Source organism: Sceloporus occidentalis, unplaced genomic scaffold (genome assembly GCF_023333645.1).
Source record: "Sceloporus occidentalis isolate IW3139 unplaced genomic scaffold, rSceOcc1.0.p SCAF_1, whole genome shotgun sequence".
Lineage (NCBI taxonomy): Eukaryota > Metazoa > Chordata > Lepidosauria > Squamata > Phrynosomatidae > Sceloporus > Sceloporus occidentalis.
Window position 1 is genome coordinate 140,151,826 of NW_028316981.1, and position 15,374 is coordinate 140,167,199.

Genomic DNA, 15,374 nt, shown 5'->3' on the forward strand with positions numbered 1-15,374 from the left:
CCTTGACTACCAGAACGGAGGGCCCTAGTGGGAAGGTGAGGAGAAATAAGGTCTGATAAGTAAGGAGGGGCCAGCCCATGGAGGGCTTTAAACGTTGACAGCAGGAGCTTATACTGAATGCGGAAAGGAAGGGGGAGCCAGTGAAGGGATGCCAACACAGGAGAGATATGGTCAGAGCGGTGGGTGGATGTGATAATGCGTGCAGCTGAATGCTGGACAGAAATTAGAGGACGGAGGTGAGAAAGAGGAAGCCCAGCCAGGAGGATGTTATAGTAATCAAGTCGTGAGACCACTAGGGCATGGACCAGGATCTTGGCAGTAGAGGTGGAGAGATATGGTCGGATTTTGGCAATGTTGAATAAAAAGAATCTACAAGCCTTGGCTGTGGTCTGGATCTGAGGGATACACGACAGAGAAGAATCAAAGATGAAACCAAGACTGCGGACTTGCTGGACTGGTTGAATAGAAATGTTGTCCACAGAGACAGAAAAGGAGTGTTGAAGGGTGGACTTAGGAGGAAAGACAAGAAATTCCATCTTGGACATGTTGAGCTTCAAACGCCGCATCCACTGCGAGACAGCTGTGAGGCAAGACGAAACTTGCTGTTCAAGCCTTGGAGAAAGGTCAGGGGTGGAAAGATACAACTGGGTGTCATCGGCATACAGATGGTAGGAAAAACCAAAAGAGCTAATGAGTTTTCCTAAGGACAGTGTGTAGAGAGAAAACAGAAGGGGACCCAGAACAGAGCCCTGGGGAACTCCAACAGATAAGGGAACAGGAGATGAAGTCTGACCACCTGTGACCACTGCAAAAGATCTGCCAAACAAATAAGATCTAAACCAGTCGAGAACAGAGTCTGAGAACCCAAGGTCAGAAAGTATGTCAACTAGGAGACAGTGATCAACGGTGTCAAAGGCTCCAGACAGATCAAGAAGGATGAGAACAGAGTAAAGGCCATTAGCCTTGGCCTGTAAAAGGTCATTGGAGATCTTAGTGAGAGCTGTCTCTGTGGAATGCCTAGGGCGGAAACCAGACTGAAAGGGGTCAAGAATGGAATTGGCTTCAAGAAACTCAAGACAGCGAGAATAAACAACCCGTTCCAAAACTTTAGAAAGAAAGGGAAGAAGAGAAATTGGACAATAGCTAGACAAAGAGGAGTGGTCAAGAGAAGGTTTTTTCAGAATTGGGGAAATGAGAGCATGTTTGAAGTCCGACGAGAAGGAGCCTGGAGAGAGAGAGAGAGAGATTGAAGATATGGAGAAGCGAGGGCAGAAAAGAGGGAGCTATGGAAATTAGAAGACGAGTAGGAATTGGGTCAAGAGAACAAGTTGCAGGTTTGGAAGAGTTCAGAAGTGTAGAGAGTTCATCCAAGGAAGCAGGAGGAAACACAGAAAATTTGTTAGGCGAGGGCGATAGAAGATTATGAGCAGAAGAAGAATCAGGAGGGACTATCTCAGAGCGAATAGTGGTAATCTTTGAGATGAAATAATTAGCAAAGTCATTAGGAGAGAATGATGAAGAGACAGGAGGAGAGGGAGGTTTAAGCAAAGAGTTGAAGGTGGAGAACAAACGCTGCGGGCGCCTCTCATTGGCAGAGATCAATGATTTGTAATAATTTTGTTTTGCCATAGACAGGGCGCGTGAGAAGGAAGAAAGAACAAATTTGTAATGAATAAAGTCAGCCCACTGTTTGGACTTTCTCCAAAGACGTTCAGCCGCTCTAGAGCAGGACTGGAGAAACTTAATGATGGGGGTAAGCCAGGGCTGAGGCCTGGTCTTAGAGGACGAAGTGCGTACAGAGACAGGGGCAAAATGGTAATCCTGGTCTTCTGAATCATAATACAACACTCAAATCACTGACTATATCATACTGGGTCTTCATTTTATTTTAATGCTACCTTTCTGCCACCATGGGACTCAAGACAGCTTATAAAACAATAAAACCAAACACCAACCACTCCAGCAACTTGCTAGTGAGAAGTCTGCCATCAGGACACGAGTGCTGTAGCACCTTAGATTCCCGACAACTGGTACAGGGCTAACAGCTAATAGCTGCTAGTAAACTATGGCTAGCAGCTGCTAGTAAACCATCATTCAAAACTATCCAGGTTTGTGGGCTTTGCTACACGTTGTGGTAGCAGATTCTACAATGTAACTCTGAGCTTGTAAAGAAAGATTTCCTTCTACCTGTTTTGAAACACCCACTCTTCAGCCAGAGACGTAGCCAAGATTTTTGGGAAGGGGGGAGGTCCAGTCTAAGTGCCACCATTATAATGGGGCTTGGGTGCGGTGGTGCAGCAGCGCACACCATTCATTTTATCTAACGGAAGGGGGGGGTCCGGACCCCAAGAACCCCCCCCCCCCCCGGCTACGTCCCTGCTTCAGCTTCGGGGTAACTCTAGGTTGTAGTATTTTTAGAGAGGTTGAGATTCATCCCCCACCCCTTACCTTGGCTTTTTGCTTGACCAGTTTAGCTGTAATGGGATACAAGGGCAAACATACTTATGGAGAGCCAGTATGATGTAATGTTTGGATCATTGAACTATGACTCTGGAGACTAGAGTCCAAAACATACTGCAGAAATAATCCATTGAGACTATTTTAACTGCCCTGGCTCAGTGCTAGGAAATTCTGGGGATTGTGGTTTGTTGTGGCACCAAAAGTCTCTGACAGAGAAGACTAAAAGTCTCACAAAACTACAGTTCCCAGAATTCCCTAGCAATGGACCAGGGAAGTTAAAAAGTCAGACCAGATTATTTCTGCCGTGTGTTTTGTACCTAAGGTTTGAATTCCCATTTGGACATGGAAACCCGGTGACCTTGGACAAGGCATACTTTCTCATCCTTGGAGGAAAGCAATGGTGAACCCCCTCTGAACAATCTTTCCAAGAAAGCTCCATGATCGGTTCTAAGGTAGCCATAAGTTGAAAACAACTTGAAGGAAGACAACAACAATCATATCACCTCTCAGTCTTTCCTTCTCCAAGTTAAACATATCTGTTCATAAGGCTTGGTTTCCAGACCTTTCACCATTTTGGTCACCCTTCTCTGGACATGCTTCAACTGTTGTGCCCAGAACTGGACAAGGTATTCCAGATTGAGGTCTGGGCAAAGCAGAATATAAAATGGCACTTCTACCTCCTATGATCTGGACACTATACAGTACTCTTATGGGTGCAGCCCAGAATTGCATTGGCTTTTTTGCTTGGTTCATCACCAAATCAAGTTAATTTCTGTTCCTGTCCTTTAGGACATTCACTACGGCCCTTCCGTCTAGTTTGGTGTCATCAGCAAATTTGATAAGCATGCCTTCTATTCTATCATCTAAGTCATTTATAAAGATTTAAACAACACTGAGCCCAAGATAGAATCCCAAGGCACCCAAGTAGTCACGTCTCTCCAGGGTGAAGGTATTGTTATTTGTTATCAAGACAGTTATTTGTTGTAAAGTCTGCTGGTAATATGGTATAATGTTAAATTGTTGAATTCCCCCCCTCCTCCCAAGTTTCTCTTCTCTTTCCTTCAAGTGTAGTCCCTCTTTTGGTATGATATGTTCTGCATATAAATTAAACAGATAGGATTATGAAATGCATTTTTATCTGACCCCCTTGCTAATTGGGAACTGTTATTTTTCTCCATATTTTTCTCTGGACTGTACCCTCTTCCAGAGCACAAGTTATATTTCAAGACAAGGAAAAGTTATGACACTTTTTGTTTTTGCACAATCCGTAATTTTTCACAAAAAATATCAATCACAAGCTAGTTTTCTTCTGAAATTCTTTGATGCAGTCAGTCAATATATATTTGCATTATTATATCTAATGTCTCTTCCTTTTCTGAACTCAGCTTGGGCATGTAGTGATTCTTGCTCCATGTATGGTAAAAATCTGATTCATGCTTCTCATGTCATGTGTTCCTATTATATGCATTATATACCTTCAGATTTTCCTTTCACAGTTGAACATAGAAGCTGAATGTGCTTTGACTAGTTGCATCATTAGATGCAGTATTACCCATATTTATCCTTTTCTCTTCCCTAGTTACAGCTGAGTGCCCTTAGACCTGGCAATCTCTTCCAGTGTTATTTCTTGTTTCGTTTTGTATCAGCACGAGGTTTTCGAAGTAAAAAAAAATACTCCAAAGTAGTTCACTAGTTTCTCCTTTTGCACAGTACTAACAAGAATTAGCTAAAATGTCACTACCATTGTCTTCACTAGTGCCACATGCTTGTTCCACTACTGCTGATGCTCCTTCTGGAGAATCTCTGTGTTAGCACACTTGTATTCAGCCTGAGGGCAGGGAACCGTCTATTATCCCCTCTATTGTAAGCCGCCCGGATTCCCAGTGATTGGGCGGCATATAAATAAATCCTATTATTATTATTATTGTTATTATTATTATTATTATTATTATTATTATTATTATTATTCCTCACATTGTATTTGAGGTCCTCATATTTCATATCTGGTGGCAGCATGTTCTTGAGAGATTATGATGACCTTTAGGTTCAGATTCCCAGGCGAAAAGGAGTAAAGACCCAAGGCACGTGGACATTCCAGGTAATAATGCAATCAAAGCTAAATGGGTATACTAATTGAGCCTTCCTTCCCCCAAATCATCTGTATTTTCTCTTGCACCAAGAAACAAAGGAGTTTGCATTGCATCAAAGTAGCAAACCAGTTCTCCTGCCGTACTTCCTGTCAAGCTCCCTGTCCAGTCACCCTTGGGTTGTCCTGATCCTGTTTTTGTCAACCTAAAGTTAGAGCCAGTCCAGAATCCCAGTGTCAGTTCCTGGGAAAGGACACTAAGTCTTTGTTACTTCACAGGATAGCACATCCCCAGAGGCTAGTTTTCAGGTATAAATATTGGTTTCAAAAACTTAGAGCTTGAACAGACAGGCCAAAATAAAGCTGTTTCAGCTCACTTTGGAGGTATGCTATTTAAATTATGCACACATCCCAAGAGGCTGGAAGCCGCACTAAAGCTGCAGCTTTGGTGCAGCTTCTGGCCTCTTAAGATGCATATGTAATTTAAACAGCATACCTCCAAAGTGACCTGAAGCAGCTCTATTGTGGCCTGCCTGTTCGGGCCCATAGTCTCTGACCACACAGAATGCCTACAGTTGTTCCAGGCTGCACTCTGTGTTTGTTCTGTGTTGCCCTCAGTCTGAACCACTCCAGCTTTCCATGGTCTACATTTCAGACAGGTAAATATCACCCCCCTTTAAAAAACCCAAACCCTTCTATCAATTTTTCGTATTTTCCATTCAGTTAGCTCTAAATGCTGTGTCTTGGTGAATCCTATTGCGTGTGTGTGTACGATTGTACTCTTCATTTTTGTAAATAAAACTCTTAATTCACCCAAATCTGGACACCTCAGTTATTACTGGTATATACAGGTGCAAATGGTCCTATAGGTCACCCTGCCTCTTGCAAACTAATTTCTCCAACATTTGAAGTAACACTGATAGTTGGTGGAGACGCCCCCCCCCCCCCATGCTCCCCACACTTTACTTATCAGGTTTCTTCTGTTAATGCAGCCCTGAAGAAGATAGATGCATTTTTGTTGGGTGTTTCCACTGTGAGTATTAACCCTTAGGTGACCCTGGTAAGAATCTACACTCTGATAAAGATTTTTGATTGCATTACTGCTGTTTCCCTAACATTCAAATGTTCTCACTCTATTAATGTAGGCATCCAAGAGGAGGACGATAAGGCTGTATGCTTTACATAGCCTTGAGTCTTGTGCAGGGACAAGGACAGTGTGTGTGTGTGTGTGTGTGTGTGTGTGCGTGTGCGTGTGCGTGTGCGTGTGTGTGTATACCGTATTTTCTGGCGTATAAGACGACTGGGCGTATAAGACGACCCCCAACTTTTCCAGTTAAAATACAGATTTTGGGATATACTCGCCATATAAGACTACCCCTCTTCCAATGCATACGAAATAAAAATTAAAAAAACATCAGATTTGATTTCAATATGGTAATTTTAATTCAAATGCTTATGACATGCAGGTCCTTAGCAGGAAACCTTGTTGTATACAAAGCCTGCTTTGACTAGTCAGCTCTCCCTGCCTGCCCAGCCCTCCCTGTCTCCAAGACTATCAGAGTGGTAGCTGCTTTTATACGATCGCCACATACGGCGGGGATGCATCCGCAGCCGTTTTTAAGCTCCCCCCACTATATGTGGTGACCGCAGATTCTCCAGTCTGACTTGGAAGTTTCAGCACCTGCCCTATAAGACCTGGCGTATAAGACGACCCCCGACTTTTGAGAAGATTTTCCTGGGTTAAAAAGTAGTCTTATATGCCAGAAAATACAGTGTGTGTGTGTGTGTGTATGAAAAAACTATCTAAAATCAAATAAATGCTACTTCCAAGGTTAAAAGGAGCTTGTCTCTGGATATCATTTCCTGGAGAACCATAGTAGGAGGACTCTTGCCCTCATGTATGTCTTGCAGGCTTCCTGTGATTATCTAGTTGCCTACTATGGCAGGATGCTGAACTAGACAGACCTCTGGTCTTAGCAAGGAGCACTCTTTCTTACGGTTTTTTCTTCTGTTCCAGTGCTATGTTCAATATAGAGAGAACTCAGCATGCACACATACCTCTGTCTCCAGTGCAGGTGGAGTGCACTTAACTCCCTTTAGATTATCCCTGGTATTTATGTATTCAGAATGAAAAATGTCCTAGAAAATGAATTGCTGCCCAGAAAAAGTCAAGGCCAGTTCTACAGATCTTGTAATAGTAATCCTTCAACTAAGCACAGAATGGTCTAACTGATTTTGTGCCATCAGAATATGCTTTTCACAATTCAGATGACACAGCTTCTTGGCTGACTCTGGCCTTTGGATGCTGATAGTTCACTAGATGAATGTTTCACGTTTACAAGGAGCAAGGGTTTTGAGATATGCTGAAATCCATCTAGAAATAGTTATTTTTTCTGGTGTCAGCAAGCAAAGTTGGGTTGCCTTTGTGAGAAATGAAAGTGGTCTTGCAAGGGAGGGGATAATGTCTCACATTGCTTCCCTGTGAAACACAGTAAGGTAGTTTCCAAACTATGGCCTGGAACAGACGGGCTGTTTGTGACACATTCATCACGTTCTAGGGTTGCCTCGGGGTGGTGCAGCCACACGCCCCTCAACCCTAGCACGTGACAAGGGCATCACCATGGCGGCCTCCTGTCCACATGAGGGCTGCCATGATGACGTCACGCACGTGCCGTGTCCAAACGGTGCTGTGTGTGCATGACGTCTTTGTGTTGTCCCAGGCCGCTGGGAACAACGCCAGGGAGAAAGAGGCTGAACGGCCCCTTTCTGCCATGGCTCTGGCTCCCGGGGTGTCCAGGGGCATGAAGCCCCAAGGACACCCCTTTTCCAGGCCAAGGGGAAGTGGCATTTTGCTGCTTCTCCATCGCCTGGAGAAGCACCGGATTGGGCCTCTGGGCTGCCAGTATGCCCTGGCCCCAATCCTCCACAGAAAGGGGTGGGTGCAGGCCGCCCTCACCTATGTATAGGATAGTTTTTGTGCAGAAAAACTGCTTTCCAGCAGAAAATGTGTCCAGAGCAGTGATGGTGAACCTTTTAGAGACCCAGTGCCCAAACTGAAACCCAAAACCAACTTATTTATTGCAAAGTGCCAACATGGCAATTTAACCTGAATACACAGCTGGGGGGGGGGAGGAAAAGGAGAAAGGAGGATGCAGCATGACAAGTGTAGGAGGAGGAAGAAGAGGCGGCGGACATTCCTGGGTTTGAAAATGGAGGTGTCTCCATTTTCAAAACAATTTCTCACGTGATCTGGATGTCTTTAGTAGTGAGTCAGAAGATGTGGTAGGTGACCATGATAAGGTTGCCTTGAGAGTCACCATAAGTTGGAAATGACTGGTAGGCACAGAACAACAACAACAGCAACAGATAGCCAATGTGGTGCACTATTGGAGTGATGATGCACGTGTCCACAGAGAGGGCTCCGAGTGCCCCATCAGGCACGCATGCCATAGGTTTGCCACCACTAGTCTAGAGCATGGAAACACATCAGCTAAGTAACTCATCAAGTTACTTCTAGATTCTTCTAGTGCTCTAGTGTAACTCACTCTAGTCTGGTTCCTGGACTATCAGTGGATACCAAAATCCATAGATGATCAAGTCCCATTACATCCAGTGGCATAGTAAAATGGTATCTTTTACATAAAATAGCACAATCAAGCTTTGCTATTTGGAATTTATACTTTTTTGGGAATAATTTGAAGCCATGGACTCTTGATTCTGTGGATAAAAAAAATCTGTGGATAAGGAGGATTGAATGTATAGCCTATAGCACCTGGTATTCTTTGGAGCTCTCCCATCCAAGTGTTGCCAGGGCTGACCCTGCTTAGCTTCCAAGATCACTATCTTGACTGTATTTTAGTTAATCTTATTGTTATAAAAACTTATTGGTGTGGCCTTCTTAGATGGTCCTCTTGCAACCCACTGTGCTGGGCAAAAGCTTATGTTTTTGCCATGACTGAAACTACCAGTCATTTTAAAGCTGAGAATTAGAAAAAAAAATTCAGCCAAACTGCCTGCATGCACTCCTAACAGTTGCCCATCAATGTCAATTGAGTGGGCAGCTTTGGCCCTCCAGAATACCCAGACCTTTATCTAAGGGATCGTGACATTTTCCACCCCAGACATAAAAGAAGACTTCTACATTACAGTCCATATGTCTTAAGTCTTTTGCATGCTTCTTGAAGAAAAATTCTTTTTCTTTTACCTTGCTGCCTCTGGTGAAGACCAAATTCTTCTGTTTAGTTCTAATATGCTTATGAATAGGGATAAGGGTTAGTTTATTCAGACCTTTTTAGCTAATTAGTCTCTTCAATCATCATTGTGGACAATATGAACCTCTGGAGGCAGTATTCATGTGTGCATTTGTAGGTTAAAAAACACTTCCTTGCAGTCTGAATTTCAAAACTAAGAATCTCATGAAGCATTAAGAAGTTTTTCTAAAAGTGATGTAGTGTATCAGATGCAGCAGTTACCCCATGAAATGCTGCTAAATTGTTGTTTTTTTCAGTCTTCTTGCTTTCTAAGCATTTCTAAATGATGACAAAGGATTCCTTCTGTCTTAATAATTTTCAAGCTATTAATCTTTACATTATAGACAATCTTTTGGGATAGAGTAACAGTGTGAATAAAGTGAATTCCGTGGTTACCCAATTGGCTGGTCCCATTTTCAGCATATTTGATATACAAACCAGCATCTGTGCAATTCTTGTGTATAAGGATTTCAGAAACCTGGTTTTTGTTTTGTTTTGTTTTGTTATGTGTTTTTTTGGTTGCGTATTATGAAAGATATCTACACATGTCATTTTGGATAAAAGAAACAGATAAAAATCTCAGACTCAAATTTAAACAGATTAGTCCTAGATTTTATAGCTGCTGTTAAGGTGGTAAAGAAAATGAAGCAAACTAAGGTATTTGGATAACAGTATAAAAGGGCATCTGATCTGATCTCAGAATGCCTTGGTGGACTTGTTTTAGCTGTGTACCGCAACCAAATATGCAAATGAATAAATGAATACATATTACATTTTAGGATTTTATTTTCTTGCTTTGGTTTTACATTTTCATCATCAAATGGTTGATAACTTCAGGTTACCTGAAAGACCATTTTCTCCTGTGTTAGGAATTGGCAGCTGACTGGGGTTTGAGGGTTGTACGGGATCTTCACTGGACTATGTTGCTTCGTAATTTTGAGGGGGGATTAATAAATTCACAATGCTGTCCTGGAATCCATTATTGCTTTTGAGGCGGGGGGAAGGCCCCCAGAAGCAGACAAATTTGAGGAAATGGGCCCTTGAACTCAAGACCAGTGGCTCTCAAACTTTGGTTTCTAGGAGCTTTGGATTTCAAATCCCATAATCTCTGACCATTGGCCAAGTTCACTTTGGCTTCTGGAAGTTGAAGTCTGGCAGGAGACTAAAATGTCAGCAGGAACAAGACATAGATGCATGAGTGGACTCTTTCACAGCAGATGTTCAGTATGTTTATGGATGATTGAGGGTGCCTTCAGCTGCTCATGCTTGCTTCAGCCACCAATTAGAAGGTGCCCGAGCAGAACAGTAGTGCATTACAAATCCTTGAGAGATGACTTTCTCTATTGGTCAACTCAGTTGCTTTACATGTTCTTCCTGTTTTTTTTACAATGCTGAAGAAAGTGGACAAGGTTTGCAAGGACAAGACAGATTGTGTCCTTATTATGCCTTGGTAGGCCAGCAAATATGGTTTATAACTCTTCTGCTCTTGTCCCGTGTATGGAATATCTGTCATCTTAAGCACACCAATCTCCTCATGAAATCCAGGAGGCAGATATACCATCCTAACTTTGTGACATAACAGTTAACAGCTTGAAGGATTAGCCATCATCACTATCTAGATCTTTCCTAATACTAATTCATGTAGCTAGAAGGCCTTGCTTGCCTATTCCAAGAACAGGAAAGCTTTTCAGTATTTTCTAGACTCTTTGCAAATCTTTGCTATTATGCCAGTCATTTATTTTATTTTATTTTATTCCAGGATTTAGTGAACCTCTCTCCACCAGGGAAACAGCTTTTGCTGATTCTTTCCCAAGGTTCTCTTTGAAACTTTGGCAGTCTGTAATCTTTGACTGCTTATTTTAAACAGCTTTTTCAGTTGCTGTGACTTCAACAAGGTGCTCCTTGTGTGATCCATCTTACCTGATTTTTCATAAGAATAAAATGGACAGGCTCACTTGTTCTCCTTATATGAAATAGAGCAGGAGGATGGGCTGATAAAATTTACAAAAACCACAAAGAAGAACAATAGATTGCTGTGATTCTTTGAATGGTCATCTGTAAAAACATATAACCCCTCCTCCTCCCTTTCATGTTTTTTTTTTCAATTTTGCACGACCTTGGAACTGAAGGAATAGCCCATGTGTGGACCTGGGCATGCATAGTGGTGGACCAGGGACAGTGTTCCTGCTGTAAGATATTCAGGTCTAGAATGTTCCAGATGTGGTTCTGTGCATACATCAGACCCATTTGTGTGAGTCCAGAAATTACCATTCAAGAACTACAGTTATAGGAAAGTTGCCTGTTCTTTTTTCAGTTTTCTTTTCCTTTTGTAATTTGAGGTATCCTGTTTAAATGTGTTCTATTGCAATTTTGTGATTTATTGTTTGTTGAGCACAGAAGATGGAAATACGTGATAAAAATGTTTTTATAATAAGTGGGTGTAAAACTCGAGGCCTGCATTTCAGTTGTCATGTCTTGATCCCCAGTTCTGCACATGACTAAGGGGAATGCATGGAGTATCAGTATGGATTGTGCAGTTCATATGACAATCTTTTTGCCCTTGTCATGGTGGTGTGTCTGAGAAAAATTACCTTCTTTTTACAGAATAATTTCTGTGTTTCTGTAGAAAGCCAAAGGAATACTGGAAAACATCATTTGGATAAACATTTAGATATAGGCTAGAATTACTGAGTACTAAATTTTGATTGTGTACCAGTATCATTAGTGATTTAATCATTACCAAATACTATAGTTCTCTATGTTTTGGCATCTACTGTTTATATTTTGCCATATTTTTCTAGGAGCTAGTAATTGATTAGTAGGAAGCTTATCTGTTTTTCTTTTTTTGTTATCTCATGTGAAGGTGGCAGCAATTAACCCAAACCACCCACTGGCTCAGATGCCCTTGCCCCCATCAATGAAAAATTGCATTCAACTGGCAGCATGTGAAGCTAGTGAGTTACTACCGATGATCCCTGACCTACCAGCAGACCTGTTCACATCCTGCCTTACTACACCAATCAAGATTGCACTGAGATGGTGAGTGACTTGCTTCTTATCAGCATGTGAATTGCAGATTCTGTGAGTTATGCTTATTGGACTGATAGACTTGTTGACCCAGATATTTGAGCTGCTCTAAAAAAATTCTGCAGTACTAAATTAGAAGGATTTCTGGGAGAGTATCTTATTAAGCATACTTTCACCTTCCTGGATTTGATTTATCCTTTTGTTTATTACATCTTGGATTTTAGCTAGATATTTGGGTTTGTTAAGATTAAGGGACTTATTGTACGAGAAATTAAAATTGTCTACCTTTTCACAAATCTGAAATACCATATGGTGGCACACTACGCTATTATCAGTAGACCCACAATTGGCTGAGTTGGATTGTGTGTTTTTGAAGGAGGGTGGCTGGGATAAAATAGAGATTCTGTTAGTGTACTTCCCAGCCTGGAGGCTTCCTGAGCTGGCTAACTTGGTCTTAGCAGTGTGTTGGAATCCCCTTGCCTTGTTGTACTGAGTGACTTGAACTTCCATGCAGAGACAGATGACATGATCTGGTTGTGGATAAACTTTCTATAATTCCATTGCCATGGACTGATCACTACCTGGTGGGACTTGGAGCCTCTAGAGTGGTGGGTTAGGGCAATTAAGATGGCCCATCCCAGGAAGTTTATGGATCCAGGTGGATGACTGATGGCTCTTGGAAAGTTTCCTGTTGCATTGACAGATGATCCTGTTGAAGCCCTGGCTGATTTCCTGAATAGGTAAATCTCTATGGAGGTGGACATGATTGCCCCCACCCCCACTCCATGGGTCCTCTTTCACAAAGTAGAGCCAAGCAAGCCCCCTGGTTCACTAAGAAGCTGGCGGTGATAAAACAGGTGGGATAGAGACTAGAGTAATGATGGCAGAAGACTTGGAGTGAGTCCAACCAAGCACAGGCTAGAGCACATTAGAGGCCGTGACTATGGTGACAATGAGGAAATTATATTTCTCTTCTACAATTACATATGCACAGTGTCATCCACCGCAGCTATCCCAAGTGGTCAGAGGCCTTTTACACTTTGGCCCCACAAGGAGAAAACAAGACAACTCAACTGTGATGAATTAGCAAAACACTTTGCACAAGAAATTGCTTGGATTCACACTGATCTGGATGCTGTATTTGAGAGGGATCCAATGAATGTAATCTTAGTGTCTGCTTGACCTTTTTATTATATATGTTTCAATTTATGCAGCCTGAAGATATGGACAGGATCCTTGGAGAGGTGCAAGCCAGCACATGTATACTGGATTCTTGCCCTTCCTGGCTTCTGAAAGAAACTTGTGGGAGACTGACTGAGTAAATAAGGGGAGTGGTGAATGCCTCATTGCAGTGAGAGGAGCTTCCATCCTGCCTAAAAGAGTCTGTGGTGACGCCATTACTAAAAAAGGCCACCCTTGGCCTCACCATTCTGAATAACTATTGACCAGTCCTAACATTTCATTTTTGAGCAAGATGCTGGAGCAAGTGATAGCTTTCCAGCTCCAAGGGTTTCTGGATGAGATGGATTATCTAGATACATTTGAACCTGGCTTCAAGCCTGGCTAATGGATAGAGACAGCTTTCCTTGCCTTAGTGAATGATCTATGCAGAGAACTGAACAGGCAGCGTGTGTCCCTATTGGTTCTGTTGGACCGCTCAATGGCTTTCAATACCATTGAACATGGTATCCTATGCTTGTTATCAGCTTTGGCTGATACGCCAACAGTGTCCTTTCCTGGAACTGGGGGACCTGGAAACTGTGGTACATGCACTGGTAACCTCACGTGTTGAGTTCTGCAATGTGCTCTACATGGGGCTACCTTTGTGCTTAGTCTGGAAAGTTCAGATAGTTCAGAATATGGCAGCCAGGTTGGTCACCGGAAAACCCAGGAGTGACCATATAACACCTATTTTAAAATCACTCCACTGTTTTCTGGGCGCAGTACAAGGTTTTCGTTATGACCTTTAAAGCCCTACATGGCTTGGGTCCAACCTATTTATGGGATCGCCTTTTTCCGTATAATCCACCCCATGCACTTAGGTCCTCTGGGAGGAATCTGTTTCAGCCTATAAAGATCAGGTTGACTGCAACTACCCAGATGACCTTCTCTTCAATCACTCCCATATTATGAAATGGCCTGCAGAGGAAATCCGTCATAGTACCAGCTTAGACCGCTTTAAAAAGGTTGTCAAGACAGATCTCTTCCGGCAGGCATTTCCTGAATAATAAACCCGGCCACTAGTTGAGTCCACTACTCCATGGCATATTCTGTAACATCATCGCCCATGTCTGATATTTTAATGGATTATTTTAATTAGTAATGCATTCAATTGATGTTTTACAGGAGGGGAGAAGACTGGGATATTATGTATTGTATTGTATTGTATGGAATTTTTAAATTATAAGCTGCTTCGATTGTCCTTGTGATAGAGAAGTGAGGTAAAAATAAAGCTTTTATTTTTTTTACATTTATTTTGCCACCTCTCTAAAATGGGACGTGGGGGTGCTGTTATACTGCTTCCAGTCTTTTTTGGCAGGGTACACTCAAAAGGGGATGCTGAAGGAGTCCTGTTTGATGTCCTGGCCATTGCCTTGTGGGGTCCCTCAGGGTTCTGTTTTGTGCCCCATGCTTTTTGTTGTTGTTGTTGTTGTTGTATTTATATCCTGCCCTTCTCTCAAGATTGGGACTCAGGGTGGCTTACAGCATTAAAAACAATACAGTTAAAAACATACAAAATAGTACATTAAAATAGAATTAAATTAGTTTAACATCTACATGAAACTGCTGTGAGACATCATCCAGAGTTTTGGGGTATGGTGACACTCACCCTCTCCATACCATCTGATTCCAAGGAAGCTGTCTTGGTAGCAACCCAATGTCTGTTGTCAATGATGTTAATGGATGGATGAGAGTAAACAAATTGAAACTTAATCCATACAAGATGGAGATGTTTGTGGTCAGTCAAAAAGCAGATCAGGGAATAAGGATTTTGCCTGTACTGGACAGGGTTACACTCCATCTGAAATCTCAGGCTCATAATTTGGGTATTCTCCTGGACTGAATTCCAGATGTCCAGGTTTCAGCACTAGTCAGGAGTGCATTTGCACAGCTAAAAATGAGGTACCAGCTGCATCCGCTTCTTGAGATGTCAGATCAGGCTATGGTGGCACATGCCTTGATTACATTCCATTTGGTATACTGTAATGCACTGTACGTGGGGCTGCCTTTGGAAACTGTTTAGAAACTTCAGGAGGTTCAAAATGTTGTGGCCAGAATGCAGATTGGGCCAGTTATAGGGAGCATATAAATCCCTTGTTGAAACAGCTTTAGTTGCTACTGTTTTTTTTCCACTGGGCATAATTCAAATAAACAAAGATAATTCTGATAATGCTGATCATTAACTATAAAGCCCTACATGGCTTAGGTCCAGACTATTTGAAAGACCGTATCTCCCGATACAAACCTGCTAGAGCCCTAAAATCTTCAGGGTAAGGCTTTCTCTTGGTCCACTACCATCCCAGGCTTACATGAGAGAGAGAGAGAGAGAG

General features: G+C 42.3%; 1 protein-coding gene across 3 annotated transcripts in view; it reads left to right on the forward strand.

The window, feature by feature from the left end:
- Positions 1-15,374, forward strand: part of RPTOR (regulatory associated protein of MTOR complex 1) — a 539,367-nt gene that overhangs the window by 200,565 nt on the left and 323,428 nt on the right. For all 3 annotated transcript variants that reach the window (XM_089539327.1, XM_089539336.1, XM_089539347.1), the window contains exon 6: positions 11,660-11,835. In XM_089539327.1, coding sequence (XP_089395453.1) covers positions 11,660-11,835 — 176 coding nt within the window. The remainder of the gene's footprint in view (positions 1-11,659; positions 11,836-15,374) is intronic.